Source organism: Hylobates moloch, unplaced genomic scaffold, assembly GCF_009828535.3.
Source record: "Hylobates moloch isolate HMO894 unplaced genomic scaffold, HMol_V3 SCAFFOLD_1, whole genome shotgun sequence".
NCBI classification, from domain to species: Eukaryota; Metazoa; Chordata; class Mammalia; order Primates; family Hylobatidae; genus Hylobates; species Hylobates moloch.
This window is the reverse complement of record NW_026652276.1, coordinates 82,226,452-82,250,963: the sequence shown is the minus strand read 5'-3', so window position 1 is coordinate 82,250,963 and position 24,512 is coordinate 82,226,452. Positions and strand designations below refer to the sequence as shown.

General features: G+C 39.1%; 1 protein-coding gene across 12 annotated transcripts in view; it reads right to left on the bottom strand.

Annotated features, from left to right (window-relative positions):
* Nucleotides 1–24,512, bottom strand: part of RBMS1 (RNA binding motif single stranded interacting protein 1) — a 218,836-nt gene that overhangs the window by 83,554 nt on the left and 110,770 nt on the right. For 10 of the 12 annotated variants that reach the window (XM_032755581.2, XM_032755583.2, XM_058441667.1 and 7 more), the window contains one exon: nt 12,645–12,820. In XM_032755581.2, the coding sequence (XP_032611472.1) occupies nt 12,645–12,820 (176 nt within the window). The remainder of the gene's footprint in view (nt 1–12,644; nt 12,821–24,512) is intronic. The other 2 variants (XM_058441673.1, XM_058441700.1) reach the window with 1 other exon arrangement.

Here is a 24,512-nt window from a genome sequence, read left to right as displayed (position 1 = left end):
TTTCGAGGACCACAAATGAATGTCTCTTTGTTTCATCTTTAAAGAACTAGTCCTTATGCTGTAGGAAAGTGTCCTTTGTAAATCTGGAAATCTAAAGCTGTACATGCAAATGCTGATGCTCAAACACATGCTGATCTCCCATGCAGATTCCTTTATTAACATGTGACACTTAACAGAGGCAAGAAGATGCTATGGCACAAAGAGAAAATGAGGAAGACAAGTGGTCCTGGCCCCATAAGCAATTTAGACAGGCGTTAAGTGTGGCATGGCCAGGTTAGTAAGTGCATAGACAGCCAAGAGGAGAGAAAGTCCATGTGCCCTGGCAGCACCATAAACTTGGTCAGGATTGTTTGTGCTGTGAGTCTACTTTCTCGCTAATTTTAGATATACCATTTATGGAAACTCATCTTCCTTTCCTCCCACTCAGTTCCATGGCTCTCTCATGAAATTTCGTCTCAAAAGTCTCCAGTTTGAAGCCAAACAATTCTAATCAAGGGAGTTGCAAGCACTTTATTAAACAAAAAACAACTTTTCAAATAATTTATACACCTAAAACAAAGTATAAACATCTAAGAAAATAATTAAGTATTGGAGATCATTGCTGACCATACAGGCTATCTCGACTGAGAATTTCGAATCCACTATAAATAATCAGTGAGTAATAAACAAACAGATCACCTGTTTCAACTGACAGAATGTTTAATTACTAGTCTCTCTTCTGCACTGAAGATTCACCAGCCTGGAATTCATGCATTACTTCTTTCTTTTTAATAGCCACACCAAAAGTACAATAACTCATAAAGCAAACAGGCACTCAATTTGGAGTTTCCCCTGAGAGTAGACGAGAATTTCCAGGTAAGAATAAAAACAAACTCTTCCTCCTGATCCCTGTATTTGTTAATGATATCAAATTCCCAGTTTCTTAGACTCAATCAAATCTTACACTCATCTTTGAACCACATTCTTCCTCTACCCTCCCTCTAGCCCACATTCCATCAAGGACAAACCTTGGGGCAGCATGTATCACCTACCTTCTCAGTGAAGTATAAGTCCTCCTCTGGTGTCAAAAGATCCCCCCCCCACCCCCCCCACATTATGGCATCAGTGAATACCAGACAGGGCAGGTAGGCAAGCTAGTCCTGTCTTCAGTGCTGGGGTGGGGCTGCCGAGCTCATCTTGAAGATTCATTCAAATGCCAGGCTTTGCCTGATGCCTCCCATCACATGGAATCACTCCCTACTTTGTAATCTCAGTAGCACTTTCTATCTCCCACATTCTGATCTACATTATGTGTGAAGTTCATTTTCTACACCTCCTTAAAGGTGGAAAATGTCTCAGTGCAGTATCTAGAAAAATCACTGGCATAATGCCTAATAAATATTTGTTAAATTACAAAAAATGGGATTCACCATTCACTTCTCCCCAAAGTGTCTTAATCTTATGTTTTAATCAGATTTATACTTATAGCAAAATTATAATGCTCTTACATGTCCATTATTTTCTAAAGCAGTATTAGGACTTGTAAGACAGTGACCTCTAAAAAATTGTTTCTTTTCATATATGCACAAACCCTCTCAGGCGCCTAGCAAATGACAAGTTGCATACCTTCTCTATGCTGTGTAATCTTGGGGAGCTGCACATTAGACAGCTAACCAGGAACTGAGTTTCATATGACCAGCTATGCTAAAAGGGATTATTTTGCTAGATGTCAGGAAAGACAGGTTCCTCCTCTATCCTCCTGCCTTTATTTGGAGTTTTGTATTTTACTGGTTATTCAAGTGGACATAAGAAAAGGTGCTTTTTCTATAAAATCTTGTTAAATCTATCATGGCCCAATATCTCTTAGGGTCCTGGAGAAATTAGTCCTTTGTAGTTTGTGGTGCTGATGAAGAAACAAGGGTGCTGATGAGGTAAAGAGGAAGTTAATAAAGTAGCATTCAGGGTACACTTGGAGAGGCAGAAAGAACAGTGGTTCAGAGGATGAGCTCTGGAGTCAGACTGTCCATTCTTAAGTTCTGGCTCCACCATTTTCAGCTATATTATCCTAAGCAATAAGAAAAAGAAATATCTTTCAACTTCATTTTGTTCTTCCTCCTGTTATGAAGCAGCAAGAAGGCCCTCACCTGATGCCAACATCATGCTCTTGGACTTTCAGCCTCCAGAACCATAGCCGAATTAACTTCTTTCCTTTATAAACTACCTGATCTGTGGTATTCTATTATAGCAGCAGAAAACAGACTAATACAGAAAATTAGAGATGATAATGTTCCTCATAAAACTGTTCTAAGGGTTAAATAATAAAATACTTGGCATAGTCACTGGGAGACAGCAAGCATTAGACAATTTTTGGCTGCCAGCATTATTTAGATGTTTACACATTACACAGGATTTTTTTTCACATGCATTTATTATGAACTAAAGATGAAGGGAAAAGTTATACATTTCTGAGATTCAACAGTAACCCAATAAGGAAATTCTACATAAAACCAAGCACAACTGCCAAATAAAGATTTTAGAGGTTTTTATTCCTGATGACAGTAACTTCACCTTCATATCATGGTTAAATATCCCCAAGCTGCTGCTACAGAAATCCAAGGCTCATATAAAGGAACAAGGAAAGGATGTAAATACTATCTTCAATCATAGAGAAGGAAAGGGTGATTTTTTAAAAAATTCTTATGGTTATGGTAATTATTTTCAGTGCCGGCTCCCCAATTAACTTCTGCTAAGGCTGATATTAAAATGGGTTTGCCAACAGCTTGTGCAGTATTTGGGCATTAGAAGAGAGAATGGCTCTTTATCATGCCTAGGAGTAACAAAAAGATACCCTAAAGAAAAAGGTCAACTGACAATAACGAAGACTGGCTAAATTTCTAAATATCCATGCTTACCAGCAGATTTTATACTAAGGATAAATTAGAAAATAGACATAACTGAGATTTTCTGTCAAAATATCAAATGCATGCATAAAGTAGGTACTTGGTAATAATTAATATTTGAGGTTTCAACAACTCACGATGACATTAAAATTCCCTGACGTGCAGTTATGCTTAATACTGCAACAGCACACATTTGAATTGTGGATACTCTCAGCGGAGGAGAGCAGGTCATGAAGCCAATGAAGAAGCATAGCCCATTACCTAAGGTCCATATTTCAATAAGGTTTTGTTCTAATTGTGTACACAGCAATTTTCAAGAAGGGATTAAACACTGTGTTAATTTTTGAAAACTGCCACCCCCTAAGAAGACAAATCGACTGATAGTTCTAATGATAAAATTGAAGAAAGTATACATAGAGGTGTGGGATGGTTCTCTATTGGGAAGCAGGTATTTATTTCATGGGATTTTCTTTTTTGGTGATGCTAAAATTATTTCTGTGAAATCTGGGGATTTCCAAAATTCTTCAGACTATATACCTTGGTATGTCAAAGAAGTACTGTACATAAAGTATTACTTAAAGTGCCAACAATCTTCTAAACCAAGAAAAGAAATGATGCAACTAACATGAAAAAGAAAAGGATTCTATATTTCCCTTACCCAAGAGATGAATGGGAAGAAGATTCAGTTAATTACACAATTGCTCTTAAGCTCTCAACTCTGCTTTGGTGTCCATTTATTGGGCGGGGGGCAGGGGAAGATTGGGAAGGTTCTGTGTTTTGCTCAGTCTCAAATGCATCATGTGTTAAACTCTTCGACATGGAACCTTATTGGAATACTGTCCATGACGAGAGAATTAAGTTACAATCAGTGACTCAACATTTTGACTTAGCAGATTGGCGTTCCTTTTTACAACAATGAGACAAATTCTGTAAAATGCACATCGTATAGATCACACTTTTCAGCAAAATGCTCAAGTTCCTTGGTCTAAGCCCTCATTGTGTTATTTATTATGTGTCACCCTATTAATGCTAGCAATAACAGAAGCAAGCCAAGTTCCAGAAAATACTGTTATTAATATTTTATGTATGGAGAATCTTCTAGATCAATGAAGAAAGAACTTGAGAGGATAAAAATGAGCTGTTTTCTGGAACAAAAACATTTGGAAATCAAAGGAAATCCTACGATTTATAAAACAAAATTTGTAAATCGGTGCAAGAAGCTATATAATAATAAGACACAAAAATGGAATGCATTTTCTATAATTAACTGTAGAAAATTCATCACCTTAACCCAATTTTCACTTTTTGGGAAGACTAAAACATTTTTTACCAATCAATAAAGATTAGTTTTTTTTTAAAAATTTTTAAAGGACACACTTAATGAGAGAACTATTTGCCCACAACTCCGTGTTTTTGTTTACTTTTATTTTTCTTTCCTTGTCCCTCGAAGAAATGTAAGAAATAAAAATTCACTAGATACAGATTTCAGTAGCTTTGTAAAATACCATTAAAAAAAACAGAAAATTCAAACAACTACAATACAATATAATATAATATAGCTCAATATGCCCTAATCTCAATTATCTGAGATGTAGTAGCTACCAAAGAAAAAAATCATCTGTGGGTGTTTTATTATAATGCCTGTGAGTTAAATATACCATAACCATTATTGTCATCACCAGCAGTAAGACAGTTCTTCAATTTGCTTAGAAGATAACACATAAAGGGTAAATTATATCTTAAAGAGAAGCTATTTCCTTATATTAGCCTCTAATTTAACCCTACATGAAGAGCTTTGGGTTTCTAAGACTCAGAGGCATTGCTTTAGAATGATGCTGAATGCAGGCAATGAAACCTTTGGTCTATGTCTGTCACATCTACATAGCTATCTGAATACTCCTGTGTAGAAGACATGTGAAGCATGTGTGTCTCTTTCTTTCTAAAATAAATGTAATAACTAAGGGTATGTTCAGGCTTTTTGGACTGAGTCATTTGACCTTGGGTCCCCTGACTCAAAATTCTCTCTTCAATTTTAAAGTGAGAACTGAGTCCCTTCTAGGTGGAATGATTTTCCTACCTCATCATAGGATCATTATTTTGTATTGAAAATAGGGGCTCTCCTATTTCAGGTAATTTCTATACATTCCAAAGGATTTCCTATTTACATAGAGATTTCAAAACACTGGGTCTGTTGGGCCCATTGCTCCTTTCAGAGTAAATGTTGAAGGTAACTTCATAATAGGGTAAAAGCTGATTAAGCATCAAAAAACTATTCAATTTATTAGAATGCCTTCACTTTCAAATTTTACCCTGAAGGTAGCCTAATAATTTTTTAATAAAAACGATGATTGTTTAATTTCAGGGTGGAGAGAAAACATCTTTTAGCAGATTTATTGCTTAAGAAATCTTAGTATTACAGAGGTCAATGGAGATGTACAAATAACGAATATAACCATTTCAAGTTGTCCTTTTCCCGTTAGTTGCCCTAATTTCTTATGACAGTAAGAATAACTTCAAATATTCTTTTAAATCCCAGCTACTTGGGAGGCTGAGGCAGGAGAATCGCTTGAACCCAGGAGGCAGAGGTTGCAGTGAACTGATTGCACCACTGCACTCCAGCCCAGGCAACAGAGTGAGACTCCGTCTCAAAAAATAATTTAAATCAGCATTCAACAAATTAGCTAGTGGTTTTAGAAAAGCAAGTGGTTCATTGGGCCCTATTTGTAGATAACAAAAATAAAAGCATCGTCAAATCTGGGGAACACAGGGAGACGCTGGAGTTTCGGGACTAAGAGAGAACCACTAAAAGTCGGTGCCTTTCATGTGTGCTCTCTCCCAGTTAATGCAACTGGAGGCTTCCCTCTCACCTATGAGAGTCCTTGCCTTCTCCAATCCACCCTTCCTACTTTTGTCAAAATTAGCGTCTGAGAGAGACAGAAAGAAAGGAGAGAAATTCATTATGCTACTCTTCCGCTCCAACAGCTAACTTTTTCTCTGTAACTAAAGAATAAACTCCAAACTAGAATGTTGGCGTTAACTGTCTTAGTCAAGATGCTAACAATATGCCCCCAACCTACACCTCCAGCCTCATATTCCTTTACACCCACTGACACCCCGTCATGGGAACCCCAGGTAACTAACAACTGCCGAGTGCCAGCTCTGCACCAAGAAGCCCTTTCTGTGCCTTTTTAAACATCCAAGGGTTCTCACACCTCTTGGGCACTTCTTGATGCCTGGAGGATACTATTGCTTTCATCCTTCATGAAATTTTCCTTGTCCTTTAAGACTGAGATGTCATCTCCTTCCTGAAAGCTACCCAATTCCTTCACATCAAGGTTAGCCTTCTTCTGGCTTCTCCCAGTACACACCACATTGATGATAATACTATCCTGTCTCTCTGCTGACCTGTCTTGCTTTACTGTTTCACCTTTTAAGATCTGTGCTGTGTTCAAAAGCATAAGGAAAACTTACAGAGAAAATAAAACATAGGGATAGAAAATAAGCACTATTGAATATTATAAATGAGGAAACAGATTACATTTCAAAAATATTTCATTTTAAATAGTAACAGGCTATCATATCATAAGCTAGATTTAATTTCACATTTCTATTAAAGTCATATGTTTTACTGCACTTGGAAACAAGTTAGAAATTTACTGAATCAAGAATTGGTTTAGGAATGAAGGAAAGGCTGTCTGTAGAAGACGGAAAGAGTAGAGATACCTCATTTTCTTTTAATATCAAGTCACTGTTTTTTCCATTAAAATAAGTTACTGCTACACTGAGTTATCTAGAACTCTGCATATGATGTCAATACCACAGCAACTTTTAAGCTACCCAGCCTTGGCCAACAGAGACTCTCAGACATTTACTCCACTACAAATCAGGGAGAGCCATTACCAAATCTTGCACATCTATGCTATTTGTAAATCTTTAAAAAAGGCTGGACACAATGGAATATTTCACATGCCACAGTAATTATTATGATGAGCAATAATCAGGGGTGGGTAGCATGTGGCTGAAACAATTCTTCTGCAAACACAGGCATATCTCAGAGACACTGCAGGTTTGGTTCCAGACCGCTGCCATACAGCGAGTATTGTAATAAAACAAGTCAAATGAATTTTTTTGTTTCCCAAGCATATGTAAAAGTTATGTTTACACTATACTGTAGTTTATTATGTAATAACATTATGTCTAAAAAAGCCCGGTGTGCATACTGTAATTTAAAAATACTTTTTTAGCCAGGCACAGTGGTGCACACCTGTAACTCCAGCTACTCAGAAGGCTGAGGCAGAAGCACTTGAGCCCAGGAGTTCAAGGCTGCAGTGCACTACAATCATGCTTGAGAATAGCCACTGCATGCCAGCCTAGGCAACACAGTGAGACCCCAATCTCGTAAAAAATATTTTATTATAAAAAAGTGTTAACAATCATCTGAGCTTTCAGCCTAAGTTGTAACCTTTTCATTGGTTGAGGATTTTGCCTTGATGCTGATGGCTGCTGACTGATCAGAGTGGTGGCAGCTGAAGGCTGGGGTGGCTGTGGCAATTTCCTAAAATAAGACAACAATGAAGATTGCTGCATCGATGGACTCTTCCTTTCATGAAAGATTTCTCTATAGCATGCAATGCTGTTTCACAGCACTGAAGAGAGAAGGCTCACTTCTCTCAGCTTTCACAGAGTTAAAGAATTAGGGTCTTGCTCTGAATTAGGTTTTGGCTTAAGGGAATGTTGTAGGTGGTTTGATCTTCTATTCAGATCACTCAAATTTTCTCCACATCAGCAATAAGGATGTTTTGCTTTCTTATTCATTTGTTCACTGGGGTGGCACTCTGAATTTCCTTCAACTTTTCCTTTGCGGGCTGTTTGGTGCAAGAGACCTAGCTTTCGGCCTGTCTCAGCTTTTGGCATGCCTTTCTCACTAAGCTTAATTTTGATTTTAAAAGCTTTTAATTTAAAGTGATAGATAGGAGATTCTTCCTCTCACTTGAACACTTGGAGGCCACTACAGGGCTATTATTTGGCCTAATTTCAATGTTATATCTCAGAGAAAATGGAGGAGAAGGAGACAGAAGGGGAATGACCAGCCAGTGGAGCAGTCAGAACACACACAACATTTATTGACTAAGTCCTATATGGGAATGGTTTGTGGTGCCCCAAAACAATGAACATTAAAGATCACTAATCACAGATCACCACAACAGACACAGTAATGATGAAAAAGTCTGAAATATTGTGAAAATTACCAAAATGTGATGCAGAGACATAAAGTGAGCATATGCTATTGGAAAAATGCCAATAGACTTGCCCAATGCAGGGTTGCTACAAACCTTCGATTTGTATTTTTTTTTAAAAGCAGTATCTGTAAAGCACAGTAAAACGAGGTATGCCTGTACCCCTCCCTCCCCAAAGAAAAGCCTCAAGGAAGAGGAGGTGGGAGGTTATGTTAGCATTAAGCTACTTTCCTGGCTTTCTCAGCTTTCAAAATCAAACTCTGGTAGAGCTTCTCCCTCCTTTGTTTTAAATGTACAATTCAATATAAATTAAGCTTATTCTAGCAGAATTTCAAGGATGGAAGAAACAAGAGATGCTAATATTTGTTCAGAGACAATTGTGTTGTAGGCTCTGGACCAGCTCTTTCACTTACATTATTTGATTTAATGCTTATCACAATTTTTGATAATAGCATTATTTGACCTATTTTATAGTCTGTTGACTGACAATTCAGTACTTGCCTAGCACTTTTAGGTAACTGTGGGATACCAAACCTAGCAATCCTGACTACAATGCTTTTGTAGTCTGGGTGACAAATCTGTATAAGATGATACGCTGTTAGCATCATATACTGTCACAGACATGTGGCTAAGTAATGTAACAGGCATTTGGAGAACAGAACTATATGGAAATAAGATGCTGATTATGAGCTGGCAATACATAAAAATTTAGAAATAAAGAGGAGAGTTACTGGTGTGGTCCAAGTATAAAGGAGGCAAACAGAGTTTGGACTTGGCCTTGCTGAACAGAGATGGGGTGGGGAGGCACCGGAGGGGAGGTAGCAGAGGAGCAAATGGTTCTCCTGTCACACTGTAGGGAGGGAGGAGTCAGCCAGTTCTTCTGGCAGGGAGAAGAAGGAAGAAGGGCCGGAGAAGAAGGAAGAAGGGCCAAAGAAGAATCCACAAAGCTTAGTGACTAAGGGACAAAGGGAAGGAGCTGCTGACTCCTAAAGCTTTCCTAAAGCTTCATGTTTAAGAAAGTAAATTTGGAAAAGAGACAGTGTTGAGAGAGAGGATATTTTGATTTTGAGGTTGAATATGAGGTAAAAATAAAATATTCAAATGGAGAATGTGCAGGAAAGTAGAAAGAGTGGAGAATAACCCTATCAGAGAATGGGCCTATGGAGGAGACAGCCAAGAAAACAGAAACCAGAAGGGCAGAGAGTTGAGGAGGAGAGGGATGAGAGTGAAAAAAAAGCTAGGGAAAATAAGAGATATTTAAGATGCTAGTATGGTTTCAGTTGAAAGTCTGAAGGCAAAATAAAAATGGCTAAGATGTCAAGAAAATGGACACATGAGCCCTCAATTCATCCATCTAAAAAGTCTGCCTGAGACGTCTCAATGACAGAAATATTGCATTGGCAAATATTTATATGACAAATACACCACACAGATAAGCACAGTCAAGCAGAGTGTTTGTTTGGCTTGATTTCAGAGAAGGAAGAGAATTAGGCCAAGGGATGGTAGATGAATCCTTTCGGCTACCTGGATTGTTCCATTTCCTGAACTTGCTGGTTAACTGTACTGATATATTCTTTGTGAATAGATAACCTCTTAGAGATTGGGAGCAAAGTTGCAGCAGCCTACAGCAGTCAAGGTTCCAAGATTTCTTGTATGTGTTTCACAATTTAGAAGTTAACTAGAGTTGGTTGACATCTTTCATTAAATGCTTCTAGGAAATTTATCTCTTTTCAATCCAGATTACCTGACACCACCGTCACCACCCTGTATCAGGGACTTAGGCTGGTTGGCATCCAGTCTGAGCTCCTACCCCACATGCCTCCTCCTCTTAGCCAGGGTGATCTACACTTTCCAGGGTCATGACTCCCTCTTTCGAGTCTGGGTGGGGCTGCCTTTCCCTGTCGTCTGTATCACAACATCTGCTTTTCCATTGTAACCGCCTCTAACATTACAGCATCTCTATGTTCTACTTCAAACACAGTTTTAAAAAAATATTTTTTGTTTTCCTCTCTAGTTTTTAAAATCTTCATGTCATACTTGCCTTTGGACTTCATGCACTGTTTGTATGGAATTGGGCCACCATGATAAACATTCCTGGCTTGTCCCCATCTTTCTGCTAAATAATCCTCTAAAATATCCAAGCCCCCTGCAGAGCCAAATCATTTGTTTCCATCGTTTCCCCTCCTAATTCAGCCTCATCAGGTCAATTTGTAATTACAGTGCTAAATTTTTAGTTCTAAGTATTTCTTTTCTGTTTTAGAGGTATGGATTTATATCTTTTTTTCTGAAATGTTTCTGATACCTACTTTTCTAAAAATCTCTAATTATGTCCAGTGGTTTTTTAGGCTCTAGGATGAGTCCCTTTCTCATAAGGTTCTTGTCACTTCTACATCACCAACTAGCTCTTCTTTATTGGAAACAATTAAGTCCAGAACAGGAATGCTCTTTTGTGCTTTCTCTACATTCTAAGGCACGAAACTCTCAGCAAGTCAAATTTGGTATTTACTAGATTCTCTGTGTTAAATGGAATGAAGTTTCCAGCAAATTTTGAGATAGAGTCCTCTGTTATTGTTATGTTTTGCCTCTGTATGGTACATATCAAGAAGACTATTATCAGACTTCAGTATGAAACCTGGGATTGTATAAGAGCCTTCCTTTGCAAGTGACGAGAGAGTGAGAGCTGCAAAGCGTTATTGCTGCTATTGATAATAGCAAGGACAGTAATGTTTACACGCGTTAAGAAAATCTATACATGTCACAGAGAACAACAAAAAAGAAATGAATATTCTAGGAAAAATGATAAAATGTTCTTCTGCCACATTTGTAATATGATTCGGTTCAATAAAAAATTACTGACTCTATTTTTCAAGTACATATTTACTGTATATAAAACATGGCATTACTCCAGTATTTTAGGGTTAACTGTCTCCTTGACATCAAAACTCACCCTACATAATTCAACACTAGCTGAAGAACAATTTGTTTTTTGAATTCCTCTCCTCTTCTCTTACACCTCATGAATTTGAGAGTTAGCTTCATTCTTCTGTTTCTTACAGTCATATTTTTAGTTCCTTAGACTTTATGGTGCTCTATCTACCTGTAATTACGTTGCAAAAACATAAGACAATGCCACTGAAAGGCCAGCAGCAGAGGAGATAGCAAAAGGCCTATTTGTGGTCTTGAACAGCTGCAGTAGGGCAGGGCGTGCCTGGCAGGGTCCCCTCTGCCTCCAGCCAGCAATGACAAACCCTAAGAGCTGGGCTTGCTTTCACAGCAGTCGCTAGTGCAGGGCATTATTTCACTGCCCCAAAAGCCAAGGACTGGAGTCAAAGTCCACAAGGGCTGATCAAAAAGGGGGACATGAGAAAAACACACGGAGAGTCCTGGGAGGGATCGCCTTCTAGAAAGCTCTCCAGATCCTGAAGAGCCACCACTTACTGCCCCACCCCTCCCCTTTCAAAACAAAACACAGCAAAACAACCATCACTCCTTCCCCTACCCATGGAAGGCCAGATGTTACTTTTAGTTCCAGTTTGGAAATAACTGACCAAGTTAGTTCTGAATTTTTTTTCTTAAAAAAATAAGACGTAATGAATCTGGATTTTAACCAGGAAAAGAGAAATGAGATGTTATCAATCAGATGTTTTGAAATTCAGGTAATAGGAAACATTCTCTAACAAAAGTCTTCTACTGCAGTTACGCAAAATTCTCTTTTTAAGGGACCATTATTGTCTTAGGATAAATAAAAAGTACTCTTATATGTGCAGGCTTTTATAGCTCGATGCAATTTGATGCTTTCAGTCCTTACACAATGATCTTTGCACTATACAGTGCTTCTGGCTCCTTGTTTTAAAATTAGTGCTTTCTTACTTAGTGAGTTAATGTAATTGCAGCAAAGAAGCACATTTATATTCTATTCATTGACAACATTAGCATATAATGCAAATTTACTTTGGAACTTTATGCACATGCACACATTTCTTCAGAACACTCTGAAAGGGTAGAATTGAGTTCTTATTCCTAAAGTGATGAGGATGTACAATCCAGACCACAAAACTATGGATGCTAATGGGGACAGACTAATATGGTCCCAGCTGGAATTAAGAGCTTACATTCAGTTTGACGTTAGATGGTTAACAACCTTTCTGACAAACAATGATAGCTAAAGTTCCTCTCATAGGATAGACTGGCCCTCAGAGGTGCATCCACAAAAAATGAGAACTCCCGAAAAATATCTAGCCATAAGTTTTTTTAAAAAAAATTCATATTTTACTTTTCATATGCCCATAAAGTCAAATTCTATTGAGAAAATGCTCCAATTCACTTTGATATGTAGCCAGTCTGATGACGTTAATATTGACTGAATAAGTATTTAAGAAGTTAAAACTTGAAACCCATTTTATTGTTGTGACACTGAGAGTCCACAGATACTTCTCATAAACTTCTCTTATAATGCAGTATATATCACCCTATAATATGATCAAGAGAATACTCAGCAGCTAAAATAATAGGAACAACTACTACTTACGGTTGACAGAGCTTCACCAGGTCCTGGTCGGTGGTGTGGGGAGGCAGTCCTCGGATATAGAGGTTCGTTTTGCTGAGCTGATCCCATCCTGAGTTGCTACTGCTGCTACTGTTGTTATTACTGCTGGTGGTGCTGGGACTGGGAGGGGCCATGGGGTGGGCTGGGACCAGAGACTGCTGGAAAACAAAGATCAGGAGCCTTAGTATGCTAGCATTAGGAGGCTGACACCATTCAGAGGCTGTACGATCTCCCAAATAAAATGAAGTTACCAAGATTTAAATATAGATTACCTTAAGCTACTTTGAGGTATAAATTTTAATTTACACTTTAAAAAAGGTCTGTTCATGCTACTTTAAAAAAGCCTTCTCCTTCAACATAAAATTGATAATAGGGTTTACTCAGTAAAAGTTCTCTATGTGCACCTTAAATGTGACTAAATTTATGTAAGATTAATTTATTCACGCATTTTTCAGGAACACATCTACTGAGACTCACAATTAACGTGCATGAAGTTAGATGATACCATCTTAATATACAGTAATTTAGAAATCACTAGACTTTTGAAAAGGTTTTCAAATTCTGAAGAATGTTTGATTGAAAGTTGCTTAAAATTTTATTAGGATGACTCTTAAAAAAAAAAATTACTTCTCAAGTACAGGAAAGTTAGAGTTTAATCCAGATATTCCAATAAGGAAGACCTCACCTAGTTCTAAGACAGGCACACGACTTCATTGAGACATCTGGGTAAGATTCCCAGGCAGGCTGCCTTTCGCTCTGGCTAACCTCGTGAAATTTAACCCCTGTGAGAATGGTGTCCAAGCTGGAAAACTTCCCAGCTTGCAGCACCCACCACAACTCGAAGTAAAGCCTGCAACCAAAGGACTCAGTGTGGTTTTACAGTCGGCAGCCACCTAGGAAGAATGTCTGAAATTGTACTCATACCAGATAATTCTCTGTGCACCAATAGAAAGAAACCACAGTTCTCTGACCCAGTACCACACACATGACTTTGAGGAAGTTAAATGGCTCAGCTTGAGACGAAAGGGCACATAACCCCAAGTGTCCTCACAGCAAATGCGCAGCAATTTCACATCAAGACAGGGATGTTTTTTCACCTCACATTTTCTAAATCATAAATATACTGTACCAACTCAAGGCCATCACTCATGAACAGTTTGAACATCCAAAATTAAATAGTCACTAGACAGTCAAAAGGTTCAAATCTCATGGCTTGGTTTTTACCAGCACAAACAAGAAAGTCAGGCATGTCTATAGAACACAAATCAAATCCCACAGTGGAAAGTTGGAGAAGCACACCCCTTGCAATAAGCATATCCTCATTTACCTTGTCAGCAACCTCCGTTGCCCACTATAGATTCCTAGTTTTACACCCAGCTTCTGCCATGGTCATCCTAATTCCATAATATCCCAACATATGGGGATCTCATTAATTTATTTTTATTTTTTATTATTTGAGATGGAGTCTCGCTCTGTCACCCAGGCTAGAGTGCAGTGGCGCGATCTTGGCTCACCGGAACCCTCCACCTCCCGTGTTCCAGTGATTCTCTTGCCTCAGCCTCCTGAGGAGCTGGGATTACAGACGCACAACACCATGCCTGGCTAATTTTTGTATTTTTAGTAGAGACGGGGTTTCACCACGTTGACCTGGCTAGTCTTGAACTCCAGACCTCAGATGATCCGCTCACCTCGGTTTCCTAAAGTGCTGGGATTACAGGCATGAGCCATCGTGCCTGGCCACATTAATTTAGATATGTTACCATTTTTTCTCGTCCTATATCTTTCAGATTCTTCCTTCCACTGCCCAGGTCCCTTGCTAAGATACCATCTGGGTCCAAACACCACTTTATTTAAAGAGATTCTCTTTTAGAAGGACAGCAGCAAAGGGTCAGTAATAGTCAATGCAGAAATGCTATTCACTGAAGGCTGAACTTGAACTGGGAACATCAGTATCGCTTAATCCCAAAATAAAAGCAGCCTGAGATCACATCCTACCAAATCTATTTGATTCATGCCCTTAATGAGCAGCTGAACGCATATCCTTTCTCCAAACCACTAGTTTTTCTCTAGGGGCTAACTACTTACTAGATATAAAACTAAGACCAAACTCTGACACTTGCTCTGCCACAGGTGGCACCTCAGAGCACTGGCCATGCCTGACAAAGCCTGTGCTCCTTCTCTGAAGCCACTGAGTTGCTACCTGCCATTCAGCCCTACTCTATTTTTCACATCAGTGAGAACAGAGGTGCTGGAAAGTAGCCCACACACCTGCCTCCTGTCCCAAGCCTTTGATTGACATAGAGAACTCGTAGCTATTAGAACTAGGCAGGACTGAATTTTCTCTTAAACCTCCTTTGATTAGCATCTCAGAAACCATCCCTGATGCAAGCCACATTGTTTTCACAGTAGGACCCAGTATGTTTAGCGTAGCTGTTGGGCGATGAAACGTGGTCATCTGGGATGAGACTTTGAGAAGTCAGTAAGAAGTTGTGATCAGGCCCACCCCTATTCTCTTAGTGGGATTACATCAACACAAAGTAAATGAACCATCAGGCATTTTAAAGACTGCATTCCAAGGCTGCATTCACTTGAACCTTTGATTTTGCCAGGAATGGAAAGGGAGTGGCGGGCATGCACTTGTATAATTAAAGAAACATTTGGATGTATGACTTACTTGGAGATTATTTAGACATGAAAGTAGTAGGTTTTTTTATTTATGTATTCATTTTGGCAGAAATACAACTGTGATTTACATGTCTGAATTTACAGAGCCGGTTTAATATAAATATGATGGGCATCCATATTTACTGCAGTATTTTCCCACTGTGGGAAGCAAATACAGCCTGTGCCTCCCTGCTTCCCCTGTTAAGTTTGCCCTGTGAGGGAATGAAATCTCCCAGCATCTGATCCCAGGCAGAAGAGGGTTCCTAAATGTACCCACTGAGGACTACTAGCCTCTGGTGAATCCTATACAGAACAAAGTTCAAATTCAAATTTTATTTCCAAATCAATTCTTTCTTGGGGCTAACTGAAGACAGAGAAAGAAAACTGAAAGAAGCGTTGCATTATTCTAGGTTGTCAATTTTTAATTTTCTGGTGCAGAAATTTTTAAAACAAAGATTATGTTTTTAGAAGTCACTGAAACTGGGCCAGGCACAGTGGCTCACGCCTGTAATCCCAGCACTTTGGGAGGCCGAGGTGGGTGGATCACGGGGTCAGGGGTTCGAGCCCAGCCTGGCCACCATGGTGAAACCTCGTCTCTACTAAAGATACAGACTCTGCTGAGTACTTTATATACATTACCGTACTTAATTCAATCAGACAGGCAGATAGGTTATTGTTCTCCCATTGTGCAGATTAGGAAACCGAGTCTCAAAAAAGGTTAGGCCATGTGCCAGGGCCACACATTTAGAAGGTGGCAGGGCTAGAATTTGAACGCAGGTCTGCTAGAAAACAAAGCCAGAGCAGAGCCTTCAAACAGTATTCTACGTGGGACCCCAAAACACTTTCTATAACCTGAATGCTCTATTTGTATTCTTTCATTTTCTGTGCCCATCATTTTTGCTGACTAATTACCAAATTCCAGCTTCTCTGAAATTTGATACTTAATACCATTGGCAGATATGTTTTTTAAGAAAGTAAAAGGTGCCTTTAAGTTGACTTAATTAACACACAGTCTGATAAGTGTTAAAAAAACAAAGATTAGCTCTTAAAAAAATCAGTTTTAAAAATTCTAAAGATTTATAAAAATCTTTTCATTAAAGAATAAATTCTACAAACAACTTTTGAGAGCTTCAGCATATTACTGCTAAACATTAGAGTCAACATTTTAGGATGACATGACTTAAAACAGTGAAAAATTAAACCCTCATTCATAGATGAAAATGCAAATACTGACAAGCCTTTAACTACAGCTTCAGAACGCTGATAAATTTAAAGCAATTACACTTTGTCGTTAGATTAGGTGTCTTTGCAGCACAAATGATAAACAAATTTTTAAAAAGCTTACAAAGGGACAAAAAGGGACAATATTTTAGCCAGTTCCATTTTCATCACTGGTAGTCCTTCTACATTTTGCCTCTCAAAACCCGGAAGCTGCCTTGGAACTTGAAAAGATCCTCTACGGATGAAGCTTGCAACTATTTACACACATTCAATCTAATTAGGGGACCTGGTGGCTGGATAAGCACGCTAAGTGCCCACCCATCCCAAAAGAGCCTAGTAGTCTCTCAGCCTTCTCTAGCCTAATTTTTCCTGTTATCAGGTCAGGCAAACAAACTATATTCTTCTATCTCCAAGGGCAAAGGAAACAAGCTAATTCCATTTTCTTGATAATATTTATATGGGCTTAATTTGCATGCCAAAATGGATAGAAAACAAAGTCACTCGTGAATAAAGGGGTGGTTGTATTAGACCCTCAGCCTTTCCTGCACGAGTGGTTTGGCACCATCAGGAAGAGCGTTCATCAGCATTCAGAGAGAACTTCCTGTATGGACAGCACTCAGAGAGCATGACCTGTGTGGGCAGCACTCAGGGAGGACTTCCTCTATGGATAGCAATCAGGGAGCACTTCCTGCATGGACAACACTGATGCCTCCTTCCGGCCAGAAGTCCCACTGGGCCTCCTACACTAAAAGGATCAACAAGAGGCACAGGGCAACTATACACAGGGTAATACTATCTCCCTCTCTATCACATCACCCCCTATAGAGAAGAGAGAAATAGTCTCTCCTCTATAAATACAAATCTAAAGGTCATTTACAAAATTAACCACATGTGAACTAAAATATATTAGTAATCATGTACATTGTTGTAGATTTCTATGCAGCAAAGATAATTTTAAAACAAAAACTTGTCATTTAAAATTCTATTGTCTCATTTCCTTCCTATTACTAATAGGCCAAAGAACAGTGCTCTGACCAATCTTACAGCTGAAGCTGTCCTCTTCTTCCCACCCCCACCTTACTTAGCCACTTCTCTAAGAATTCTAGTACATTTTGAAGGGAAAGGAAAGCTAGGACCTGCCCTTTAATTTTCTTCAAGTCCTCTTTAAAGTTTTCATCCTTATAGTTCAAGAAGGTTATCATTCCCACCCCTGTTGCCCCTACACCCACCACCACCATCACCACCACGACCACCACCACCACCACCCCAAACAGCAGGTTGGTTTAATACATCAACTATTTCCTTCATCCAGAAGCAAAAGAATCACTACAGTTGCTCCTGAAAGCAGACAGAAGTTTACAGAACATTATCATTTTCACAGGGAAACAGTATAAGATCAAGCCTGAAATGAACTGAATACTATGTGAAGACAATGTCTGCTACACTTATTTCCATACACCAATTCCTCTCTGTATGCTTTCAAGATGTAAAAGGAATTTAACAATTTAAATAAATTATCAAACAAGAATGAGGGGGACCCCCACATGGGCGAGTTATCACCACAGTCAGAATATTTTGTTTCCTTTTGGCCATATGAGTGACTGAGAGAGGGCTGGGAATGGTGGCTGGAAAGAGAAGTTCTGGCACAGGGAACCTGAAAAACAAAACTAAATGTGGGAGGTGAACTGGAGAGAGGTGAGAAACTGGCCAGTAATCAGTTGCTCCTGTGAATGGGTCAGGGAAGGAATGCCTGAGGCCAGGATGTTAAAAAACACATAGCAACTAGATTAATGAAGAGTAATGCCCCTTTACACAGCCAGTGTGTCTCACTTATACATACCATGGAGTTAGGGAAATAATCAATTAATCCCATTTGATAACAAGGATATCAAAGCTTAAAATCACATAGCTAATTAGTTAATGAAACTGGTTCTCATGTCTTCACTGTTCCTTGTTTGGAAAAAAACTTTGCAGCTTCTCAAGACTGTGAAACTAACCAACAGAGTATTAATTTTTTTTTTTGGTTGGATTAAGCCTGTCAAAGGAGAGGGGCCCATGTTACCTTCACTATTCCAATAAAACCTAAAAATAAAAATTCCCAATATGCTTCACAATTAATTCTCTAAGATATCCATCAGAGTTGATCCTTGCATGTAAAACTGCAATCTCCACATAGAAATCTCTTTACCTAAGTTCATGAATAAACCATTATTTTCTTATGCTTCAGATAAAAGAATTAAAGTTAAGACTTGCATTGTTGAATACAACATGACTGACTGAGATTTCCTTCCAGATCCCATCAAGACACTAGATTCCTTACCATTCAAGTATCTTTTAAGGGTTGGTTCTGTGCTCCTGCATGCTAATCAGCCCAATTGTTCTACTTCCTCCAAAAGTTCTTCTAAGAACTCCAGCGACTCGCCAAGTTGCCCACTCAGAAGTCTGGGCCAGGAAACACACGAGAGTTTTTGTGCAATTTGTTCCATCTAGTTTTTGTAACAGCATTTATAAGGGGTATGGGTGTGTGAATATGAAGATATCAGACTGAAGACATTAAATTTAAATTAATCACCAGAAAACTAGAGGGCCAAAAGAGAAAGTAAGGGGCCTAAGACAATGATTTCAAAATTTCCTTGCCAGAGAATGCCTTCATCAGAAAGGAAAAGCTTTTAAGAGTGGGTTCCCAGCCTTAGCTACCCTTAATTGCATTGCTTATAATGGTGTAGTACAGTACAGTTTCTAAAAATAGAGTTCAACCAAGGGAAGATCAGGGAGGAGGGAGGATGAAAAGACAGGGGACAAAAAGGTTGAGGAAGGCTTCACAGAGGGGGTGGATGGCTGAGTGAGCTGAATATAAATGACATGTCATTAAGAATAAAAGGGGTGGTGGCTCATGTTTGTAATCCCAGCACTTTGGGAGGCCAAGGTGGGAGGATCACTTGAGCCCAGGGGGTTGAGACCAACCCGAATAACATAGCAGGACCCTGACTCTACAAAAAAAACTTGGTGGCGCACGCCTGTAGTCCCAGCTGCTGAAAAGGCTGAGACAAGAGGATCACTTAGCCCAGGTCAAGGCTGCAGTGAGCTGTGATTGTGCCACTGCACTCCAGCCTGGGTAATAGAGGGAGACCTTGTCTCAAAACAAAAACAAAAACAAAAACAAACAAACAACAAACAATAAAAGGAATGGCAAATCTGAAAGAAAGGTGGGTAGAGTAAGAAGAGGAGTGACCAACAAAGACATAGACTGGAAGGATCATTCTTCACGAAAGCCAGAGAATTACCCAACCTGGTTGGTTCAGAGGAAGCTCCCACAAGTTGATGTTGGGGCAGGAGTGTGGTGGTACTAAAAAGGTAGTAGGAAGAACCTAAAAAGCAAGGTGGAATGTGGACATGATGTCACAGGTTACCAGAGTCTCACATGTAGAAAAGAATTTAAACACTGTAAATGAAGAGCATGGCTTCTGAAGAATGCAAAACTAGAAAAACTCTTCCCTTCCTTCTATGAAAATAATGTTTATAACAATAATAATAAAAAAATTGGCCGGGCACGGTGGCTCACGCCTGTAATCCCAGTGCTTTGGGAGGCCAAGGCAGGTGGATCACCTGAGGTCGGGAGTTCGAGACCAGCCTGACCAATATGGTGAAACCCTGTCTCTACTAAAAATGCAAAAATTAGACAGGTGTGGTGGTGGGCGCCTGTCATCCCAGCTACTTGGGAGGCTGAGGCAGGAAAATCATCTGAACCCAGGAGGCAGAGGTTGTAGTGAGCTGAGATTGCACCATTGCACTCCAGCCTGGGCAACAAGAGTGAAACTCCATCACGGGGTGGGGGGGAAAAATTGAACAGAAAACTTAGAATATCCAGATTCAAGTTTTGTGTTGGCCAGCAGCAGGAATGCGTTATCCTTGGAAGGCTCAGGTCTTTCACGTGTGAAATAAGCAGGTTAGACTGGATGATTTCTAAGCTTCCTTCCAGCTCCAAAATTCTCTAAAATTCTGGATAGTGCTGGACAGTGCCATCTCCAGCTAAGACATACCAAGACAGAACCCAGTCAGGACCTTTAGTACTCTCGTCTATCTGCCAAATAGAGAAATGGAGCAAGAGTTTGTTAAACTGGCAAACTCCAAGGCCAACTTCTGTGACATTGTGCAACTTAAAACCAACAGACATCACACTGCAGCACCATTTTCCTACACCCCTTAGGCCAGCATGGATTCCCGACTTAGTCATAAGTGATTCTAAGAAAATATTCTAAATATGTAAGCTATCCTAAAACAACAACTGAAGCCTGAAGGAACAAATGTAAAACAAAAAAAAATCTTAAAGAGCTCCCAAAACCAGAGTATCCTTAAGGTAGAAACAATATTACAGCTGAAATAACCATAATAACTTAAGATCTGTCGAGACTATGTTACTTAGTAGCCTGCCATCTTTGTGTTTCAACGTGTAATCAGTATAAAGAGTTACATTTCACATTCTATTCAATCTCTTCTATATAAAAGGACTCTGTAACAGCTCCAAAACCACTTTAAAAGAAAATTCAAAACAATAAATAAATTACAGCCCAAACAAACAGTAATTAGAACGCAGTAAACACAAAATCCCACCCAACTACAGGTGTAAAATTAATTATTCTTCTGAATTCTGAATGCAGGTGTGCAGTTTTCCTCCTCCTTGAATTTCCAGATCCATGCCAGTTTTCTTCAACACAGAGCCTTGTGAAGGGGACAAGAGCAAACTCTTCCTTTTTACTCAAAATAAATGGAAAAAAAAAAAAAAAAAGAAAGAAAACTTCCTAGGGGAAGTGAAACATTACTTTTATCATGACAGTTCAGAATACCTCTGCAATGCATTTCCTGCCTCACCCCAGTAGAGTTAAGATTCCAGGGCTGACAACTTCCTCCCAGCTGTTTTTTAAAGTCTATCTACAGTACAGTCTGTATCTTAGTATTTCTTGTAAGTAATGAATTATCGCTGAGATTGTAAAGTCCTCAGGGTGGAAAATACCCATTCAAAAACATACTTTCTCCACATTAAACAAACTTACTGAAAGTATTATAAGGTGATTAAATATTAAGTTAGAAAACTTATATGAGTAAGCTTACAAAAAAAAATACTCCCACAAAACCAACTTATTTATTTATTCTTAGATCCAGAGGGACATGTGAATGACCTTGCAGTACTATGGGTTTCACAATTTAGCCCCTAGAGAAAAAAGCATTATCTGTACTTACAGGAAACTGAACAAGTATTTGCAATCTCCCCATAATAATAACTTAAAAACATAAAATCTTATCTGACAATGTTGTAATTTTGTGTATAAACATCACTGAGAAAACTTTTTGAATTAATATAACTCAACAATTACTGTCTACTTTTGTTTCTTTCTCATGGTAAAATCTAGTAGCTTACATCTGATATGAATAATTAGAGAAAGTAAGTGATACTAGAACAGCTCTTCTATTATATATCGGTCTATGTGTTTCTTTTTTTAATTTTTTAATGTTTTTTCATTTTATTTTTTTAAGAGAGAGAGTCTCGCTCTGCCTCACGGGCTGGAATGCAGTAGTGCAATCATGGCTCACCACACCCTCAAACTCCTGGGCTCAAGTGATCCTCCTGTCACAGCCTCCCACGTAGCTGGGACAATAGGAGCATGCCATTGTGTCTGGCTAATCAAATAAATAAATAAATAAATAAAAACTTTCTTTGTAGAGACTGGATCTCACTTTATTGCCTGTGTTGCCCAAGCTGCTCTTGAACCCAGCTTCAAGAGATCCTCCTGCCTCAGCCTCTCAAAGTGCTGGGACTACAGGCATGAGTCACTGGGCCTGGTCAATCTGTGTATTTCTATGTCATGTTTGCGTGTGTGAACAGTCATGTTTGTGTGTGTGAATAAAGATAGAGGGGAACGGATGGCTGTCTCTAAGCTATAGTGCCTGAGAATGGGGCTTGCTGGGTTTTTTTTTTAACATTTTCATTTAAGATCCACCTCAGAAGTTAACTTTTTGCCTGACCTCTCCATCCTGTATATATAAATAGGCACAGACATATAAAACTGAAACGTAAGTTTTGTGAAACAGTATTTTCCTTTATCAAATGCAATGTACCCTAATGTTATCTTTTCTAGTATATTTTGTTAAAAGAAATAAATGCTGGTTGTAACCCACATAACTGACACTTCCCACTAATATTGCCACCTACAGGTTAAAAAACAGTGGTCGGCAGTGTTTCTCAAACTGATGTGCACGTGAAGCACCTGCACTGTTAAAATGCAGATTTTGACTCAGCCATTTGGGGTGGGGTCAAGTTTCCGCATTTCTAACACAAGCTTCCAGGTTTTGCTCATGCACAAGGCAGGACTCCTGGTCTGTGTGGATGAATTTGGGAAGAGCCCCCTTCCAGCTTTAAGGAGGAGCAAGCTGCATCTATTCACAAAGTGAGATAAAAACCTTTGTTCCACTGATTTCAAACCCAGTATCTGCTCAGAATAACAAAATGCTAGAGCTGGGAGGGGTATGACGGATCATAAGAGCCAATAATTATCCACTGGAAGTATAAGGAAATCTTGGGAGATGGCAGGATGGGAAGCAGAGGTGGGGGCACAGTTCAATTTTTAGCAAAGTGAGCTTGGCTTTGAAAATGCTGAGAAACATTGATGTAACACAACCCCTCACTCTTCAGGAAACCTGCGGCCAGGAGAAGTCAAACCACATATCCAAGGCCATACAGCTAATTAGAGGGAGAACTGGGCTTCCAGTCCTGACACTGCTGTCATAAAGCACCAGTCCTTGTTTGTTACCAAGACTGCAGCAAAGATGATGGTACAGGCCAAATTTTCTTAATGAGTTTTTAGAAACTGAGTAAAATTGATATGCTCAACCTGTTAAGACAGCAGACAAAAATTATTTTGTGCAGCCTCTTTTATACCTCAGATTTTATCCACTGTCAACTTCTAGATCATTTACTTAGATGTCCAGGTCTATGCTAGACATCCAGTTGCTTGCTTTAAAGAAAAAAAAAAAGAAAAAAGGAAACACACCTATGAAATTGATAATTTAAAGCTACCAAAAAATGCTTGTGAATGCCACCCATTTCTATTTTTGTATTTATTTATATTAAGAATTTTTCAGTAGCATACAAGTTCATTATCTGTACTATCTACAAGAAGATACAAAAATCAAACAGGTTAATTAAAGCAGTTTGGAGACTGGACGCAGTGGCTCACGCCTGTAATCCCACCACTTTGGGAAGCCAAGATAGGTGGATCACTTGAGCCCAGAAATTCAAGATCAGCCTGGGCAACATAGCAAAATCTCATTTATACAAAAAGGAAAAAAAAATTAGCTGGGTGTGGTGGTTCACACCTGTGTCCAACTACTGGGGACGCTGAGGTGGGACGATCACTTGAGCCAGGAGGTCAAGGCTGCACTGAGCTGAGATCATGCCACTGTTCTGCTCTTCAGCCTGGGCACCAAAGTAAGACTCTATCTATAAAAAAAAAAAGCACTTTGATGCTTTTCTGTCATAAGAGGACACTCAGAGTCAACTACCAATACCAGCTTGAATTAGGAACCCTTAAAGAATCATTAGAATTGCCTACCCATGGTCAAGTCTCCCTATATATGCCAGAAATTCATACACTTAAAACAAATTACTTCATACTGTGTTTCTTTAAAAATAAAATGGAGAGATTTGTAAGATTGTTTTCTTTTGTGAACTCCAGTGTTTGCTTTTTCCTAAAGCTTCACAAAGCATATACTCAGATAAATTCTCTAAAACAAACTGGTTTTCCTTCAGTTAATGTGGGCCGGACGTGGTGGCTCATGCCTGTAATCCCAGCACTTTGGCAGGCAGAGATGGGCAGACTGTTTGAGATCAGGAGTTCAAAACCAGCGTGGGCAACATGGCGAAACCCTATCTCTACAAAAACACAAAAATCAGCTGGGCATGGTGGTGCA